The sequence below is a fragment of the Callionymus lyra genome, chromosome 1, assembly GCF_982586985.1.
Source record: "Callionymus lyra chromosome 1, fCalLyr1.hap1.1, whole genome shotgun sequence".
NCBI lineage: Eukaryota > Metazoa > Chordata > Actinopteri > Syngnathiformes > Callionymidae > Callionymus > Callionymus lyra.
This window is the reverse complement of record NC_141818.1, coordinates 2,595,434-2,611,666: the sequence shown is the minus strand read 5'-3', so window position 1 is coordinate 2,611,666 and position 16,233 is coordinate 2,595,434. Positions and strand designations below refer to the sequence as shown.

At 36.4% G+C, this 16,233-nt stretch overlaps 2 protein-coding genes across 2 annotated transcripts in view; both read right to left on the bottom strand.

Annotated features, from left to right (window-relative positions):
• cltcl1 (clathrin, heavy chain-like 1) overlaps positions 1 to 4,532 on the bottom strand; it is a 36,977-nt gene extending 32,445 nt beyond the window's left edge. The window contains exon 1 of the mRNA XM_087788026.1: positions 4,095 to 4,532. Coding sequence (XP_087644152.1) covers positions 4,095 to 4,136 — 42 coding nt within the window. The 5' untranslated portion in view covers positions 4,137 to 4,532. The remainder of the gene's footprint in view (positions 1 to 4,094) is intronic.
• A 1,810-nt stretch (positions 4,533 to 6,342) lies between these two features.
• LOC148087415 (SH2 domain-containing protein 6) lies at positions 6,343 to 15,958 on the bottom strand. The gene is made up of 17 exons (XM_087788025.1): positions 15,848 to 15,958; positions 14,595 to 14,614; positions 14,495 to 14,523; positions 14,390 to 14,427; positions 12,884 to 12,974; positions 11,083 to 11,129; positions 10,894 to 11,002; positions 10,777 to 10,805; positions 10,680 to 10,707; positions 10,569 to 10,611; positions 10,476 to 10,506; positions 9,285 to 9,321; positions 9,112 to 9,210; positions 8,977 to 9,044; positions 8,856 to 8,924; positions 7,456 to 7,614; positions 6,343 to 7,396 (listed from the first exon to the last, which is right to left on the bottom strand). Exons 1-17 carry the CDS (start codon positions 15,848 to 15,850, stop codon positions 7,280 to 7,282), a joined length of 1,017 nt encoding a protein of 338 aa, XP_087644151.1. The 5' UTR covers positions 15,851 to 15,958; the 3' UTR covers positions 6,343 to 7,279.
• Between the last annotated feature and the right edge of the window lie 275 nt (positions 15,959 to 16,233).

The window sequence follows — 16,233 nt, the reverse complement described above, 5'->3', positions numbered from 1 at the left end:
GGGGTCCTTGTTACTCTCCAGAGACCAGCAGACAGGGAGCTGTAAATACCAGGAAAAGGAGAAAGACGAAACAATCTGAGGCCCAAAGTCCTCGGTTTGCAAATTCCAGACATTTTTCTCCTCTAGTAGAGCCACCTTGGTATAACTGGGGCAGGGCAGGATTTCGCGATAAAGGTGAAACATGCTGGTTCTTATCGGCCATCTCACGAAAAAAACTTCAAACCGACAATGTCGTAAGGAATTATCCCGCCCTCCCAATCAGAGATCTGTTGGCAGGACAACTCAAAAGGCCTTCTGGCTGACAAAACTAGGACTATTGGCCAGAGGAAGGGAGCATGAAGAGTCTGGGGTGGGGGGTGCTGGGCTTTTCAAATGAAAGGCCATTTCACTGCCAGTTGTAACCATAACGACAAGCTACAGATGAGGGGAGTTAGTGGGGGTCATGTCACAGAAGGGTTTCCGATTTGGGGCGAGAGACACCCAAAAAAAACCTGTTGGAGATTTCTAGGTTACTTTAGCAACAACTTGAAAAAACAAAACTGTTTGGTTGGATTCACAGACTGGTGTCTTGCTAAGGGGCACTTTGGAAAGTCTGAAGAGAGTATTGTGTTTAAAGCCATCTTGCTTGTGTTAAATATTTAAGGTATTCTTACACATTCTTTCCGTTTGTTTGCCATTCAACAATACCTTTCTTGTCCACGCTATGAAATCTTAGACAATCTCTTCTTGTTCCCGGGACCCCCAGGAACCTCATAATAAACGCCAAAAGCAAGCAGACATCCGTTATCTCCTGGATGTTTGTGCTCGCTGCATATGAAGTTCATTTCCTGAGACAGCATAAGTGTCCCTTTGTTTTTTTGAAGAAAATGGGCTCCACTCTACCACGCCGTCGGCGGCGACTCACAAAAGAGTTTGACAAATGTCTAATAAGGGGAAGTCAATAGTAGCGACGCATCATCAGCATATAAGTGTATTTGGTGAGTCATTATAGTTACACGGAAACTTGGCTACAGGTTATTTGGTGGCAACACAGTTGATTTTATTTCTAAATTAGCTTCGAAAAGATCTAGACCTAGCAATTCATTAAATCACCAAAATAAAACTAACAACTTCTACTCACTGTGTCGACAAAATGTGTCATTATTGTAGTTGCTTTGATAGTATTAACAATTCTGGAATACCGTTGAACCTGCACACAGGTTTGATTCCCGGTCAAGACAGATTTTTTTTTTCCCATAAGTAGACAAAGTTATTGAATCTTGGAAGTGTTTGTTTCATAATAGTTTTGTGAAATAAGCTCCTTGGCGGTAGTATGCTTTGTTTTATGTTTAAATCTATTTTTGAATGTCATTAAATCACATTTTTAGTCATACAACCGCTTGTTTGTTACGTTTAAGATTTTATCTTCTTAAGTATATCTATCCATCATGAACAGAAAAGGAGAGAAACATTTTTTTAAAGAATCTTGAGTGAGAGAATGTTGGTTTGTTTCCTTAAAACATGGTAGGAAGGAAGAATAATGATGGTAATTACAGATTACTTAAAATACATAAAACGTTCCTGAAGCTTTTAAATCTCATTTCAAGAATATTGTGGGATTAAATGTTTTTCCTTTTATTGTAATTGATCCAAAAGGTTCGAGTTAATCTCCAGAAGAGATGCTTTCTTACCCATAATGCTTCTTAAAAGTCAGTGATAAAGAAAAATGGCATATCCTTCAAGAGAAAAGCCTTTTTTTCTTGTTTTTCCATAGTGATTGTATCAGAAGAAACAACTGGAATAGTTTTTTGTGTTATTAAAAAGAAACGAGGCTTTTAAGGAGGTTAAAAAATTCCTTTGTTACTTAGATGTTTGTTAAACTCCCTCAAACCAAAATGGAACTAATGGAACTAATGTAGCTTGAAGCATGAATAGTTCCGAGTGTGATCTGTATGCAAAACCTAGAGTTTGGATCGGCAGGAAATTTCCCACAAAGACTTCCAAATGAAGTGGGTGTTCAGTGGGTCACTCCTGAGATCTGAACCATGAGGGCAACAAGGAATATGGGTCAGAGCACAATTAAAGAACCTAAACAAGTTTATTGTTGCAGGTGGGAAGAGTCTCTGAGCACCGCTACAAAGACGGATGAATAGTGCGTCCACTTGGCCGTCCAACTTCCCAGGAAGATTTCTCACTCACGTGTGCATTCCTTACTACAAATACAACAAGTTTGGTTCGGAAGCGACTTCATCCCAGATGGAACGAACCGGAACGGGCGCCTGGGAACCACGACCCTGCGACCCCGTTGACTTTCCAGACCCCCAGATGGTTTTAGAAGAAAGGAAGGAAGGAAGGAAGACGACCAATGAGGTTCAGAGATGAGATAAAAAGGAAGTTAAAGAAGAAATAGTTGCAACGCGTCATCTGCACAGACAGACATTTGGTAACTGAGGTCCAGGAATTAGATAAATGAGACGAGGTCTTCAAATTGTAGCAACATGTCATCAGCATATACGTGCATTTGGTGAGCAATCACACCGTTTGTTGCGAGTCCAAAAATGGTGTTTTACCAGCTACAAGTGAAGTTTTTTGGTACACATTTTAATCACAGTTGTACATGTTTACAATACAACAAGATTTTATTTCTAAATTACCCTCCAGCAGAAGAGACCAACATGCGTGTGTGTGTGTGTGTGTGTGTGTGCACATGTAGCGGTGAAGGAAGTAGGAAGACAACCAATGAGGTTAACTGGTGAGATGAATGAGAAGAAGTTATAGAAGAAATATAAGTGTCATCAGCATACAAGTGCATTTGGAAGGAAATTTAATTTACACGGTTAATCTAGAAATAGAAACTTGATTATTTTGTGGTCAGTCATGTGTTTACCATACAATTTATAGTAGTAGCTGGTCGAACTATTGTGTTTCATCAGCTACCGCCAAATGTTTTCTACACACTCGTACACAAATTTACAATACAATTGATTTGTTTTCTACATTAACTTCCCGCAGAAGAGACCTGGATGTTTTGTGCACATGGAGTGGAGAGGAAGACACCGATGAGGTTCAGGGACGAGATGAATGAAAAGAACATTGTTTGATAAGATATATGCATATACGTGTATTTGGTTAGCAATTACATTTACACAAAAAGGTCATTTAGAAACTTTAAAGATTTACCATGAGAGGGAGGGAAGGAAGACATGGATGAGGTTCAGGGATGAGATGAATGAAAAGAACATTGTTTGATTAGGTGAAATAAATAGTAGGGGAGTGTGTCATCAGCATATACGTGTATTTGGTAAGCAATTAAATTTAAACCAAAAGGTTATTTAGAAACTTTAAAGTTTCACCAGAAACATGAGAGGGAAGAACGAAGGATCCAAATGAGAAGAAGATAGATGAGACGAGGTAGAATGAAGAAGATATTTGGTCAATAACCAAATAATAAGAAAAAGTAGTGTATTTATCCAAACAGACGTGATATGTCGGTACACAGGAACCGAAGGTTTTATTCTAACAATTATGTCCATTACACAACTGGAGGCTCAGGACACTCTAGTGACACCTTCAGGAGAACTGCTGCAGAAACCATCACCAGGTGAATGACGAGAGTATTTATTAAATGACAAGATGTTGGTGAATGTTATGGTTTCATCTTGTTCATCAGCAGCAGCAACAACCCTCTGCTGAGACCTCACCTTCATATTCTAGGGGGGACACCTCACCTTTCCTGACGCAGGGGTGCGAGAGAAAAGAAAAGTGCGGATGATCCCGCAGGACAACATCACGGAAGCTTCAAAAAAAAAATGTGCAGAGAGGACCAGCTGAGATGCGCCGCCTCGGTGTCAAAACAGCGCAGTTTGCACCGGCGCGCAAATGACAAGCAGAGAAAACTGCAGTTTTTTTTTTACACACACTAACACACACCGATGTGGACACACACACTCCCGCAGTGGACTGTTCAATTTCTCCAAGTCATCATCTGGCCGGCACCAGAACTAGGCCTGTGGCTATATCGAGCCTCCCTTTGACGTCTGTCTGCGCTCACTGCGACATGTGCGCACGGTGACCCGCAGAAAAAACACCCGAGGAGACCCTGTCGGGCGTCTTACCTGCAGATGTTCCTGGAAGCGTATGGGCAGAATCTGAGCCATTTCTGGGATCTTCTCGCTCAGGCTGGAGGTTGTGGAGGAAGGAGAAAGGGAGAGGGGGGGAGGAGGACTATAGGTGGTCTTGGTCCTGTGTTCGCCCTCGAATGTCCCCCAGTGAAGTCCAATATACCGGGGCTGGAAGAGGGGAGACCGGGAGAGGTGTTTGGTTTGGATCTCACGACTCCACACTGACTGCTCCCATTCAGGAGCCCCCCCAACTCACACACTGCACTCCTCCGCCGGGGAAAATAGTCCACGTTGACTGACTCAAGACTCTCCTCGGACTGGATGAATAAGTCCACTCTGTTGGACCCCCCACGACCCCCCGAAAAAAAACAAGAATGGAACCTAGAAGGAGTTTAAGTGAGCAGTGTTTTTTTCCAGCCGTGGGGGGGAGAGACTCCTGTATAGAGCTGTCAATAGAAGCGATCGGATGTGCGCTCGGTATCCCTCCGCCGCAGGCCCCGCCCACAAACTTCCAAATCAGGGCTCGTGACAAGGAGACCACTGCAGCGCGCGCTCACACACATCAGAGGAAAGTGTAGTAACCTCAGTGACGTCATAAAACTTCGACCCCCCGCGTCATAGAGAGACGGCAGGAAGTGAATGTTGTCTTAAAGATCCTAAACTCTAAGGTACTCGTGAAAAATACTATCCATAAATAAAAATGTTTAAAGTTTTAAAAAAGCTTCGTTTTTTTCCGGTAGAAAATAGATAAAATGTTTGACATTGTGATCCCGATGAAAAAGGGAAAAATAATGTGTAGTATTGTCCAGTACTTGACTCTGGTGTTGCGATACTGTAGTAACAAGTATATATGTGTAGTATTGTCCAGTATTTGACTCTGGTGTTGCGATACTGTAGTAACAAGTATATATGTGTAGTATTGTCCAGTACTTGACTCTGGTGTTGCGATACTGTAGTAACAAGTATATATGTGTAGTATTGTCCAGTATTTGACTCTGGTGTTGCAGAATTTACAGACCACGTGACTCTTGATGACGTTGTAACTGCTTTCATTTGTTTTCAAACTAAAAATATGTCCAAACATCAACTTTTGTATCCTCTCATCCTCAGTCATTGCTTGGATCCCGTGGGAGTTCATTGTTCCTCTAGCAGCGGAGGACGTATCAACTGCTGCCATCTGGCGGACAGAGGTGTAATTGCCACACAGAGATAAACAAACATGAATACTTGCATGTTAATTGTAAATAGATAATCTGATTGTTTTATTTTACACACACATCATGGAAATAATAACAATAATAATAATAATAATAATAATAAGGATATTAAGGTGTATCGATTCTCACAACCCTGGTATTCAGGCCGCTCTTATTTTGAAAAGGATGTCAGGTTTAATTGAATTAGTAAATCAAAGCAAAAGACTAAAAAGCAGAGAGTGCCATCTAGTGGCCTTTCAAAGTAAAGTATCATGAAACCTCAAATCACAAGAATGCGTTTTTTAAATGCCCATTAGATTGGTTTGTCAAACAATCCGTTTATATCATCTACAAAAGGGCAATAAAAGATAAATCTATATATTAAATCTTAAATATATTATGTAAAAACCCATAATATACTAGAACAGCAGTATATAGGCGACGCAAAATGGCCGCCTTGGTGCTTGGTTCTGTTTTTTACATTTTATATTTTGTGTGTTGTTTTATTCTGTACTGACACCACACAACAGAAATCACATGTTGTGTTTGTAACAAAGTCGGAAATTATGACGAAAAATATGAAGGCACCAATATGGTGCATACCTCCCCCAAGAAGCTCACTTCCAGAAATAATTTCCATTTTACTTTTGTTAGTGCTGTAAAAATTAAAAAAAATTAAACTGAGTTTAATCCAGATAATAGAATTTGATGCATTTTAATGGCGCCTTTTAAATTACTTTTCAGGCCACATTTAGTCCCCGAGTCTTTATATAACGTTTATTGACAAGTTGATGAATCTCTCAAAGATACACAAGGCGTCTACACAACACAAGTAACTACACACTCATGATGAGCTCACGTCCTCCTGTGAAGGAACACGGATGAATCTATTTTCACTCCCGCGGGACTCGAACCCACACCCTCATGCCTGCTCCTCTAGGAAGTCATCTGGAGTTTGTTTATTCACCACCAGAGTAAAGATAAGACACACAAAAAAACTGATCCAGCTTCTACATTACATTACACAAAAATGATCATACACACCGTTACAGACTCACAACTTTAATGTCACCATCACAGGTCACGACCACCGACAGCATGTGAACCTTAATGAAAACACAAGGTCACCACAAACATTGATCTTCCTTGACTAACTAAGTGGGTTTTTGTTTTTCACCACATTGACTGTAGTTCTGACTCCGACCACTAGAGGACTAAGATCCTGGATCATTAGATAGATAGATATATATAGATATATATATAGATAGATAGATGGATGGATGGATGGATGGATGGATGGATGGATGGATGGATGGATGGATGGATGGATGGATGGATGGATGGATGGATGGATGGAAGGATGGATGGATGGATGGATGGATGGATGGATGGATGGATGGATGGATGGATGGATGGATGGATGGATGGATGGATGGATGGATGGATGAATGGAAGGATGGATGGATGGATGGATGGATGGATGGATGGATGGATGGATGGATGGATGGATGGATGGATGGATGGATGGATGGATGGATGGATGGATGGATGGATGGATGGATGGATGGATGGAAAGATAGATGGATGATAATAGCTTTTCATAAGATTATGACCGTTGGGGGAATGTCAAGGCACAGAGTGGACACATACCTCCCCCAAGGAGGTGTTTTCACAAGTCTTTATGAAAAATGAAAAATCAAAACAATTAAAAAAACTTCCATCATTCTAGAATGGTGTTTGCTCATGGGAAAAACAAAGATCTCTGACCCTTCAAAACCACCCTGGATCCAGATGGATCTAGTGTTTTTTATAGTTTGATCTAAAACATTGATTTCATTTTTGAGTCTTTTTATCGGAAAGTCAAAGAGACGATGACATTATCTCCTTGGCAGAGGTATTAACAGGATTTATTGTTTGTATCTCTTTGTTTGTAAACACACTAAACAACAGGTTCTCAGTAGACGTTTAACGGTGGACGAGGAGTTAAGGTCGGGTAGGTTGTGTTAAGAACGTTGTGTGTTTGGCCTCTGACTTGCTGTCAATCAAATGCAGCAGGTTCTTCTCGTGGTGGACGATGATCTCCTGGAGACTGGAGAACGTCTGCAGAGGAGAGAAGGACGTGAGGAGGTTTGAGAGAAGGACCGTCACGCTGACCTCACCTCTTCGTTCTTCTTGCCCTCCTTCCCCAGAACGTAGACCTGCTTCCCGTCCAGCTTACGGATGGGGATGTTGAAGACCTTCTGCTGGAAGAGCACGACCAGCGTGAAGGGCTGCTGGCCGCTCTGGTTGGAGCTCTGGCGGATCAGGAACGACCCGTCCTGTGAGAGAAGAAGTCTTCCATTAAAACACACGTATGTTCCAGTCAGATAAGAAAACACAATCCACAATTTCCACTGATCAAAATTGTGAGAACATTTTTTTCTCCGTTTTCATTCTTTTTTTCTCATCTTTTTATTGGAGAGAATTTACAAAGTATTTTTTTTAAATAAAGTTATTTTATTTTAATTATGTAAAAGTAGCAGCTAGTTACTGAGTTTTAATTTAAATTTAATTTTTTTGTAAACTGCTCTTACAACGTACATTTCCCCAATGTGTGAAAAATAAATGTATTTTAATCGATTGAACCATTTTCTTGTGTATTTCTAACCATATGTTGTGAATTATTAACCAAATGTCATGTATTTGTACCTATATGTTGTGTATTTCTAAGCATATGTTATGTATTTTTACCTGAATACTGTGTATTACTTACCATATGTTTTCTATTTTTACCTGAATATTGTGTATTTCTAACCATATGTTATGTATTTTTAAACATATGTCATGTATTTTTTCCTGTATGTTGTGTATTTTTAACCAAATGTTGTGTACTTTTACCTGTATGTTGTGTATTATTAACCAAATGTCATGTATTTTTACCTGTATGTTGTGTATTTCTAACCATATTTTGTGTATTTTGAACCATATTTTTATATTATTACCTGTATATTGTGTATTTTAACCGTATGTTGTGTATTTTTAACCATATGTTGTGTATTTTTAACCATATGTTGTGTATTATTACCTGTATATTGTGTATTTTAACCGTATGTTGTGTATTTTTAACCGTATATTGTGTATTATCAACGATACGTCATGTATTTCTAACCATATGTTGTGTATGTTTTTAACTGTATGTCATGTATTTTTAACCACATGTTGTGTATTTTAACCATATGTTGTGTATTTCTACCCGTATGTTGTGAATGAATAAAGTAAATCAAAAATATATAGGAACATAAATTAATATTAAAAAATATCTAAACGCCGCCCCCTGGTGGTCAACCACAGAAGGTCCACATCTTAACAACCTAGCAGGTCAAACTAAAGTATAATAACAGGAAGTAAGATTCTGAATTTGATCTAGTTTTTAAAACAATACATTTTAATAACTGCGTACAAAACCGAACTCTTCATAACTGGAGCCTTAAAAGGTACTTCGAGGGCAAAGGGACACCCTGGAAATGACTCCAGTCTACAAACCCTATCTATATATTGAGAGAACCATGGTCGTCCTCACCTTGTTGATGCTCAGAAGATGATCTTCAGCTTCTTTCCTGCTGCAGCTTCCAGCGAACCATTCTTTGATCTGACATCGAAGAAGTTTTTTCATTTGTTTAAAAATGTTTCCTGAAAGATACCTTTACTCCGTCTGGAGGTTTCACCTCGCGGCCGGACGTCTTGTTCTGAAGCGAGCCGTCGCTGAAGGCTGTCGAGAGAAACGACATGTTAGCGCTCGCCATGATCTTCGCCGCGGGAACCGCCATCATTCTTACCGTCGTCATGGTTACGCTGTTTGTGTGGCGGGGGCGGCCTGAAGTTGGGGGCCGGGGGCAGCACCACGGGTAGAGTGCTGCGCCTCGTGCCCAGGGCCGCTGGGAGAAAGTGAAAGAAAAACTAAAGTTTATTGTGATTTTCGATGGTTTCAGGACGAGCGGATGAAGTTCACCTGGAGCAGGACCTTTGACGAAATGTTTGAAGGAATTCTGACGTGAAAAAAAAACAAAGTTGTGAATATTTACGAGTCGTTATTAGGTTTATAATGTAATAAATATAAGAATGATATGTTTTTAAATGGAGGATTTATCATTACTTTAGAATAGAAAATATATGTTGAAGAACTTCAATGTGTTTAAAGTCAATGATTTGGGCAGAAATATTTGAATGATTTGATCTAAAATAAAAGACAATCATTTGCATTGAAAAGATAAAATCACAATAATATGAATATTCATTTTTATTGTGAATGAAAGATAATTATATATTTGGACAAAAGTAAAACATATTTTATATTAAATAAAGAAATAGCATATAATTAAAATAATGTATAATAAAATATAACAATAATAAATATATATAAATAAAATCAAATCAAAATGTAAAAATTAAGCAAAATTATATATTTATATATATATATATATATAAAGTGTATTTCACCAATATGTTGTGTGTTTCTAACCATATGTCGTGTATTTTTAACCTTATGTCGTAAATTATTAACCATATGTCATGTATTTTACCTGTATGTCATGTATTTTTAACCATATTTCATGTATTTTTAACCATATGTCATGTATTTTTACCTGTATGTCCTGTATTTTTAACCATATTTCATTTATTTTTAACCATATGTCATGTATTGTACCTGTATGTCCTGTATTTTTAACCATATGTCATGTATTTTTAACCATATTTCATGTATTTTTAAACATATTTCATGTATTTTTAACCATATTTCATGTATTTTTAAACATATGTCATGTATTTTACCTGTATGCCATGTATTTTTAACCATATATCATGTATTTTTACATGTATGTCGAATATTATTAACATATGTTGTGTATTTTAAACTATATGTCATGTATTGTACCTGTATGTCCTGTATTTTTAACCATATGTCATGTATTTTTAACCATATTTCATGTATTTTTAAACATATTTCATGTATTTTTAACCATATTTCATGTATTTTTAAACATATGTCATGTATTTTACCTGTATGTCATATATTTTTAACCATATGTTGGGTATTTTTACCCGTGTTTATTGTGTATTTTACCCAAATATATATATATATATAAAGTCACATGCCTCCTCCTCTATAACAGTAGAAAGATAATGAATATGTTCAATTTACCGACTTTGCTCGTGGAATAGCAGGTTTCATCCTGCAGACACACAACGACATCAAGAACACAACTGTCACTCTAGTGGCTCTGGACGGACTCACCAGGACGCAGAAGAAAAGTCCTGAGTCACGACTCCTCGACTCACTGGAGGACGTTTAGAAAGTCATCAGCGTCTCTCGTGACTTTAAATCACCTTCAACATGTTTTCATACCCACTGGCTGCAGGTACACCTGGTCGTCCTGCGACACACAAATATACATCTTTGATCTTCAGAAGGTTCTCCACGTTCTTCATCCATCTTCACTTACCGCTTCCTGATCCGGGTCCATGTACACGTCTGGAATGGAGAGGAAAACCTATCGGTGACTGTTGATCGTGACAGAAACAGGTGGAATTCTTTACACCAAACTACTTGAAAACTTCACCTTCGTCTGCGATGGCGTTTGACGCTGAAGCCGGCGTGGAAACATCTGCAGATGGAGTCTGTCTCCCGGGTTTCTTACTTCTATCTACTCCAGGAGCTGAAACCATGTCCTTGGAAAAAAAAAAAAAGACGACAATTTGTTCGTTTTCTTGCAGCACCATCTGATATTGACCAGCAGGGGGAGCTTTACCGCGGGTTTGTTCCGCCGTGGAAGTGGAGCTGGACTGGAGAGATCGTCTGTGGAGAGAGTCTCGTTCATGATGTGCGACAACAAAACATCTTTTCATCGTGACTTTGATCAATATATTGTGTATTTTTAACCGTATGTCGTGTATTTTAACCATATGTTGTGTATTTCTAACCATAAATTGTGTATTTTTAACCGTATGTCGTGTATTTTAACCATATGTTGTGTATTTCTAACCATAAATTGTGTATTTTTACCTGTATGTTGTGTATTTTAACCATATGTTGTGTATTTCTAACCATAAATTGTGTATTTTTACCTGTATGTTGTGTATTTCTAACCATATGTTTTGTATTTTAACCGTATGTTGTGTATTTCTAACCATAAGTTGTGTATTTTTACCTGTATGTTGTGTATTTCTAACCATATGTTGTGTATTTTAACCGTATGTTGTGTATTTCTAACCATAAATTGTGTATTTTTACCTGTATATTGTGTATTTCTAACCATATGTTTTGTATTTTAACCGTATGCTGTGTATTTCTAACCATAAGTTGTGTATTTCTAACCGTATGTTGTGTATTTTTAACCATATTTTCTGAATTTTTAACTATATATTTTGTATTTTTAACCGCATGTTGTGTATTTCTAACCATAAATTGTGTATTTTTACCTGTATGTTGTGTATTTTTAATCATATGTTGTGTATTTTTACCTGTATATTGTGTATTTTAATCTATGGAAATTATTTGTTCAAAATTTATATTTAAGTAAAATGTATTTAAAAAACGTGTCGCAAAATAATTATAATTTAACCTTTTTTTTGTCTTGTTTTCTTGGTTTTATTTTATGTGTTTCTGTTGTAATAAGATATTTTTGACAGTATTCTGTAGATAAATCTCTGTTATTTACTTTGAAATAGAATGCAATAGAATGTGTCATATTTAATAAAAGAAAACATGAAACTACCCATTAGAAATACTCTAATACATGAAGGTTTATTTGACATATCAACATAAACATTGGCACAAATGACGGTTTATCAATGGATGAATATGAAAACATGATTTATTTTATTTTTTCCTCTGCTTTATCATATTAAAACATTGTATTTTTTTTGTTGTATTTCTCTTTTAAATAATTAATAAACATTTAATGTTTTCATTACATTTAAAATGTTAGTTTTTACAGATACATTTTCATTGATATTGAAAATCATACTACGTTTAGAAAAAACAAAAACAAAATATTAATAGTATTATTGTTAATAACAGCAGTCTTTGCTTCATATCTATTTTATTCAGATATTTAAAAATGTAACAATGAAATCAATAGCTCCATTGTCAAACTGAAACTATAATTAAATATTTAAAACTAAAAATAAATATTTATTCTCATGTTTTGGTGACGTATTTCACGACGAATATCTTTAGGAGAGCGGCCTCTAACGGACAAACCGTGTACAACAACTAAGACATGAAATTACTTTGCATTCTTTTTTCTTTTTTTTTAAAGTAAAATAAAATAGACCAACACGACTAGTTGGATGTGTATCATTAGGTTATTATGTGTTGTGTGTTTTTTCCCATTTGTTGTGCATACTTTTTTTACAATAAGTTGTGTATTTCTACCAATATCGTGAGTGTTTTTACCCAAAAGTGTCCTTTTACAATTATTTTGTTTTCTTTTACTAATATGTAATGTTTTTTATTGACCCTTACATTGTATGTTTCCACTGACATGTTTTTAACCATAGGTTTCGTGTATCCTGTATTGTCACCCATGTACTGTGTGTTTTTCTCACCGATGTAAATATTCTCCTGCACTTGTCGGTGAGGGATGGGTGGAGGTCCACAGGGAGGAGCTTCATACGTGTTGTCAAAATCCTCGTCGTCCTGACAACACATTAAACATTTAACTCGTCTTCTCTACAAGAGATTAAATACATTTGCAGTTGAAATTCAAACAGTCCTTTTCATTTCCTCATCTGACTCATATCTCTTCCCTTATCTTAACTTAAACCCTTAAATTAACTCTTAACATGATTAAATCCACCATTATGTCATCGTAGGACTAAGGTATCTTGAACTATCGTGAATTAGCTTGAACTAGCTTCAGCTATCTTGAACTAGCCTGAGCTAGTTTGAACTCGCTTGAACTATCCTGAACTATCCTGAACTAGCTTGAACTAGCTTGAACTATCTTGAACTATCCTGAACTATCCTGAACTATTTTGAACTAGCCTGAGCTAGTTTGAACTCTCTTGAACTATCTTGAACTAGCTTCAGCTAGCTTGAACTAGCTTGAACTATCTTGAACTAGCCTGAGCTAGTTTGAACTCGCTTGAACTATCCTGAACTAGCTTCAGCTAGCTTGAACTAGCTTGAACTATCTTGAACTAGCCTGAGCTAGTTTGAACTCTCTTGAACTATCCTGAACTATCTTGAACTATCTTGAACTATCTTGAACTAGTTTGAACAATCTTGAACTATCTTGAACTAGTTTGAACGATCTTGAACTATCCTGAACTATATTGAACTCTCTTGAACTATCCTCAACTATCCTGAACTAGGTTGAACTAGCTTGAACTAGCTCGAACTAGCTTGAACTATCTTGAACTATCCTGAACTATCTTGAACTATCTTGAACTAGCCTGAGCTAGTTTGAACTCTCTTGAACTATCCTAAACTAGCTTCAGCTAGCTTGAACTAGCTTGAACTATCTTGAACTAGCCTGAGCTATCTTTAACTATCTTGAACTATCTTGAACTAGCTTAAACTAGCTTGAACTATCTTGAACTATCTTGAACTATCTTGAACTAGCTTGAACTATCCTGAACTATCTTGAGCTAACATGAACTATCTTGAACTACCTTGAGCTAGCTTGACCCATCTTGAGCTAGCTTGAACTACATGACCTAGCTTTAACTAGCTTGAGCTAGCATGAACTAGCTATAACTAGCTTGAGCTAGCTTGAACTAGCTTGAGCTAGCTTGAACTAGCTTGAGCTAGTGTGAACTAGCTATAACTAGCTTGAGCTAACATGAACAAGTTTGAGCTAGCTTGAACTAGCTTGAGCTAGCTTGAACTAGCTTGAGCTAGCGTGAACTAGCTATAACTAGCTTGAGCTAACATGAACAAGTTTGAGCTAGCTTGAACTAGCTTGAGATACCATATCCAAAATTGAGCCAGCGGGATCTAGCTTGAGTTAGCATGAACTAGCTTGAACTAGCATGAGCTAGCTTAAGCTATCTTGTGCTAACTTGCTGTACTCAAAAATCAGGATCGTAAAAGTCAAACCTTGTACTCACAAACTCATCGGCCGGACAGCCGTGCATGTTGTCGACTTCTAGAACAGACAGAAAAGCAGAAAAAAGAACGTGGACGCGTCAAACGGCCTCAACATGAAATGCTACCAGTCGTCCGTGGAACAGTGTAGGATCCGCTGCATCAGAGAGAAAAACTAGTGTTATTACTGTTGTCGTCGATTCACATCAAAAAGTTGATTTAACTCACCGGTTCCACCCAAAGAAGGTCTGAAAAAAACAAAATGATGGAGTCAAGGTCAAAAGATTCTCCTTAAACGTTCCTTTTCTTAAATGTTTCATTCATATTGAACAGAAGAGACGTTTGTTTGCAGACAAGTTGATGAATAAACAAGATGCAAACACAGCAGTTAAACAAATGAAGTACCAGGAAGTCCAGGTGCAACTTTGAGTTTCTCACAATGAATACTTTCACCGGAGCGAGGGAAGTAAATGATTAAAGGAGGAAGAACACACACATGCACACAACACTGCCTACATTGAAAAGAAAAAGAAAGGAGAAACTTGTAAAAATCACAAACTTGTTAAAACAAACAAAGAAAATGTGTCTTTCAATTATTTTAAATATTTAATGTATGATTGTATGAAAACATTTACTTAGTTTATGAGTCACTTTGTTTAATTTTGTCATTCTGATTTTATTTTATATTGTATCTCCTACAACACCATGACAACTTGTTTTTTACATAACTTGTAATATATATATATATATATATTATTTTTTTTAAATTGAATTAATTATTATTTTACGTTGTCTTTATAACAAATATAATTTAAAGTATTCATTTAGTTTTTTTTTACTTATTCAGATTACATGTTTTGTCCAATAAATACATTTTATAATTTTTTAGTATGTCATAATAACCTTTTTAACGATCCCTCAAAAAAGTTTCAATTCCTTTTTTAAAAAAGAAATAGATACTTCATTCTCAAGGATAAATTAATTTCCCAGGCAGAGTGAATACATGGTTGTGTAATAAAACAAATTTAAATTTAAATTTTGAATAATACAGACATTTTATAAAATTGTTTTTAAACACTATTTTTAGAAAAAAACATTTAGAAACACATTTTACGGACATATTTTAGAAATAATATGTAAGAAAGAAATGTTATAAAAACGATTACATTTTTGAAAACATTGAGAAACACATTTTAAAAACAAAATGTATTTAAAAAAAACGTTATTTTTTAAACACACTTTTTGGAAAAATTATTTCGAAACACATTTTTGGAAATAGAATTTAAGAAAGAAATGTTATAAGACGATTTTAAACACAAAAATGTTCAGAAACACATTTTAAAAACAAAATTTACGGGGGAAAAAAATTATAAAACGTTTTTTTTAAACGAAAAATGATTTCGAAACAAATTTTAAGAACACGTTTTAGAAATAGAATTTAAGAAAGACATTTTATAAGTGTTTTAAATAAAGATGCTCACCATTGTCGTGTTCTGGTCGAGCTTCTGTCCATGAACAGGATCTGGTCTGAAGCAGGACCAGCAGTCGAGCACAGACTCAGGACTGACGGGAAACAACGTCGCACTTGTTATCAAAAGAGGAAGCTGCATATTTACCTGCACGTGTCACTGTTGTGGTCAAGAATGAACTGAGATGTGAACCAAAGATCACTCAGTGGAGTTTAGGAGAAGAAAAAAAAGAAATTCTTAATGTGATCACAGAATAAAATTTGTCACATTATAAAATTATAAACTTATTTATTTATTTATTTATTTATATTTCTTGATTTTATTCAATTTATTCAATTTATATTTAAATACAGATCCCAAAAGAACTATGGATAAACACGGATAGATGCTTACTTTAT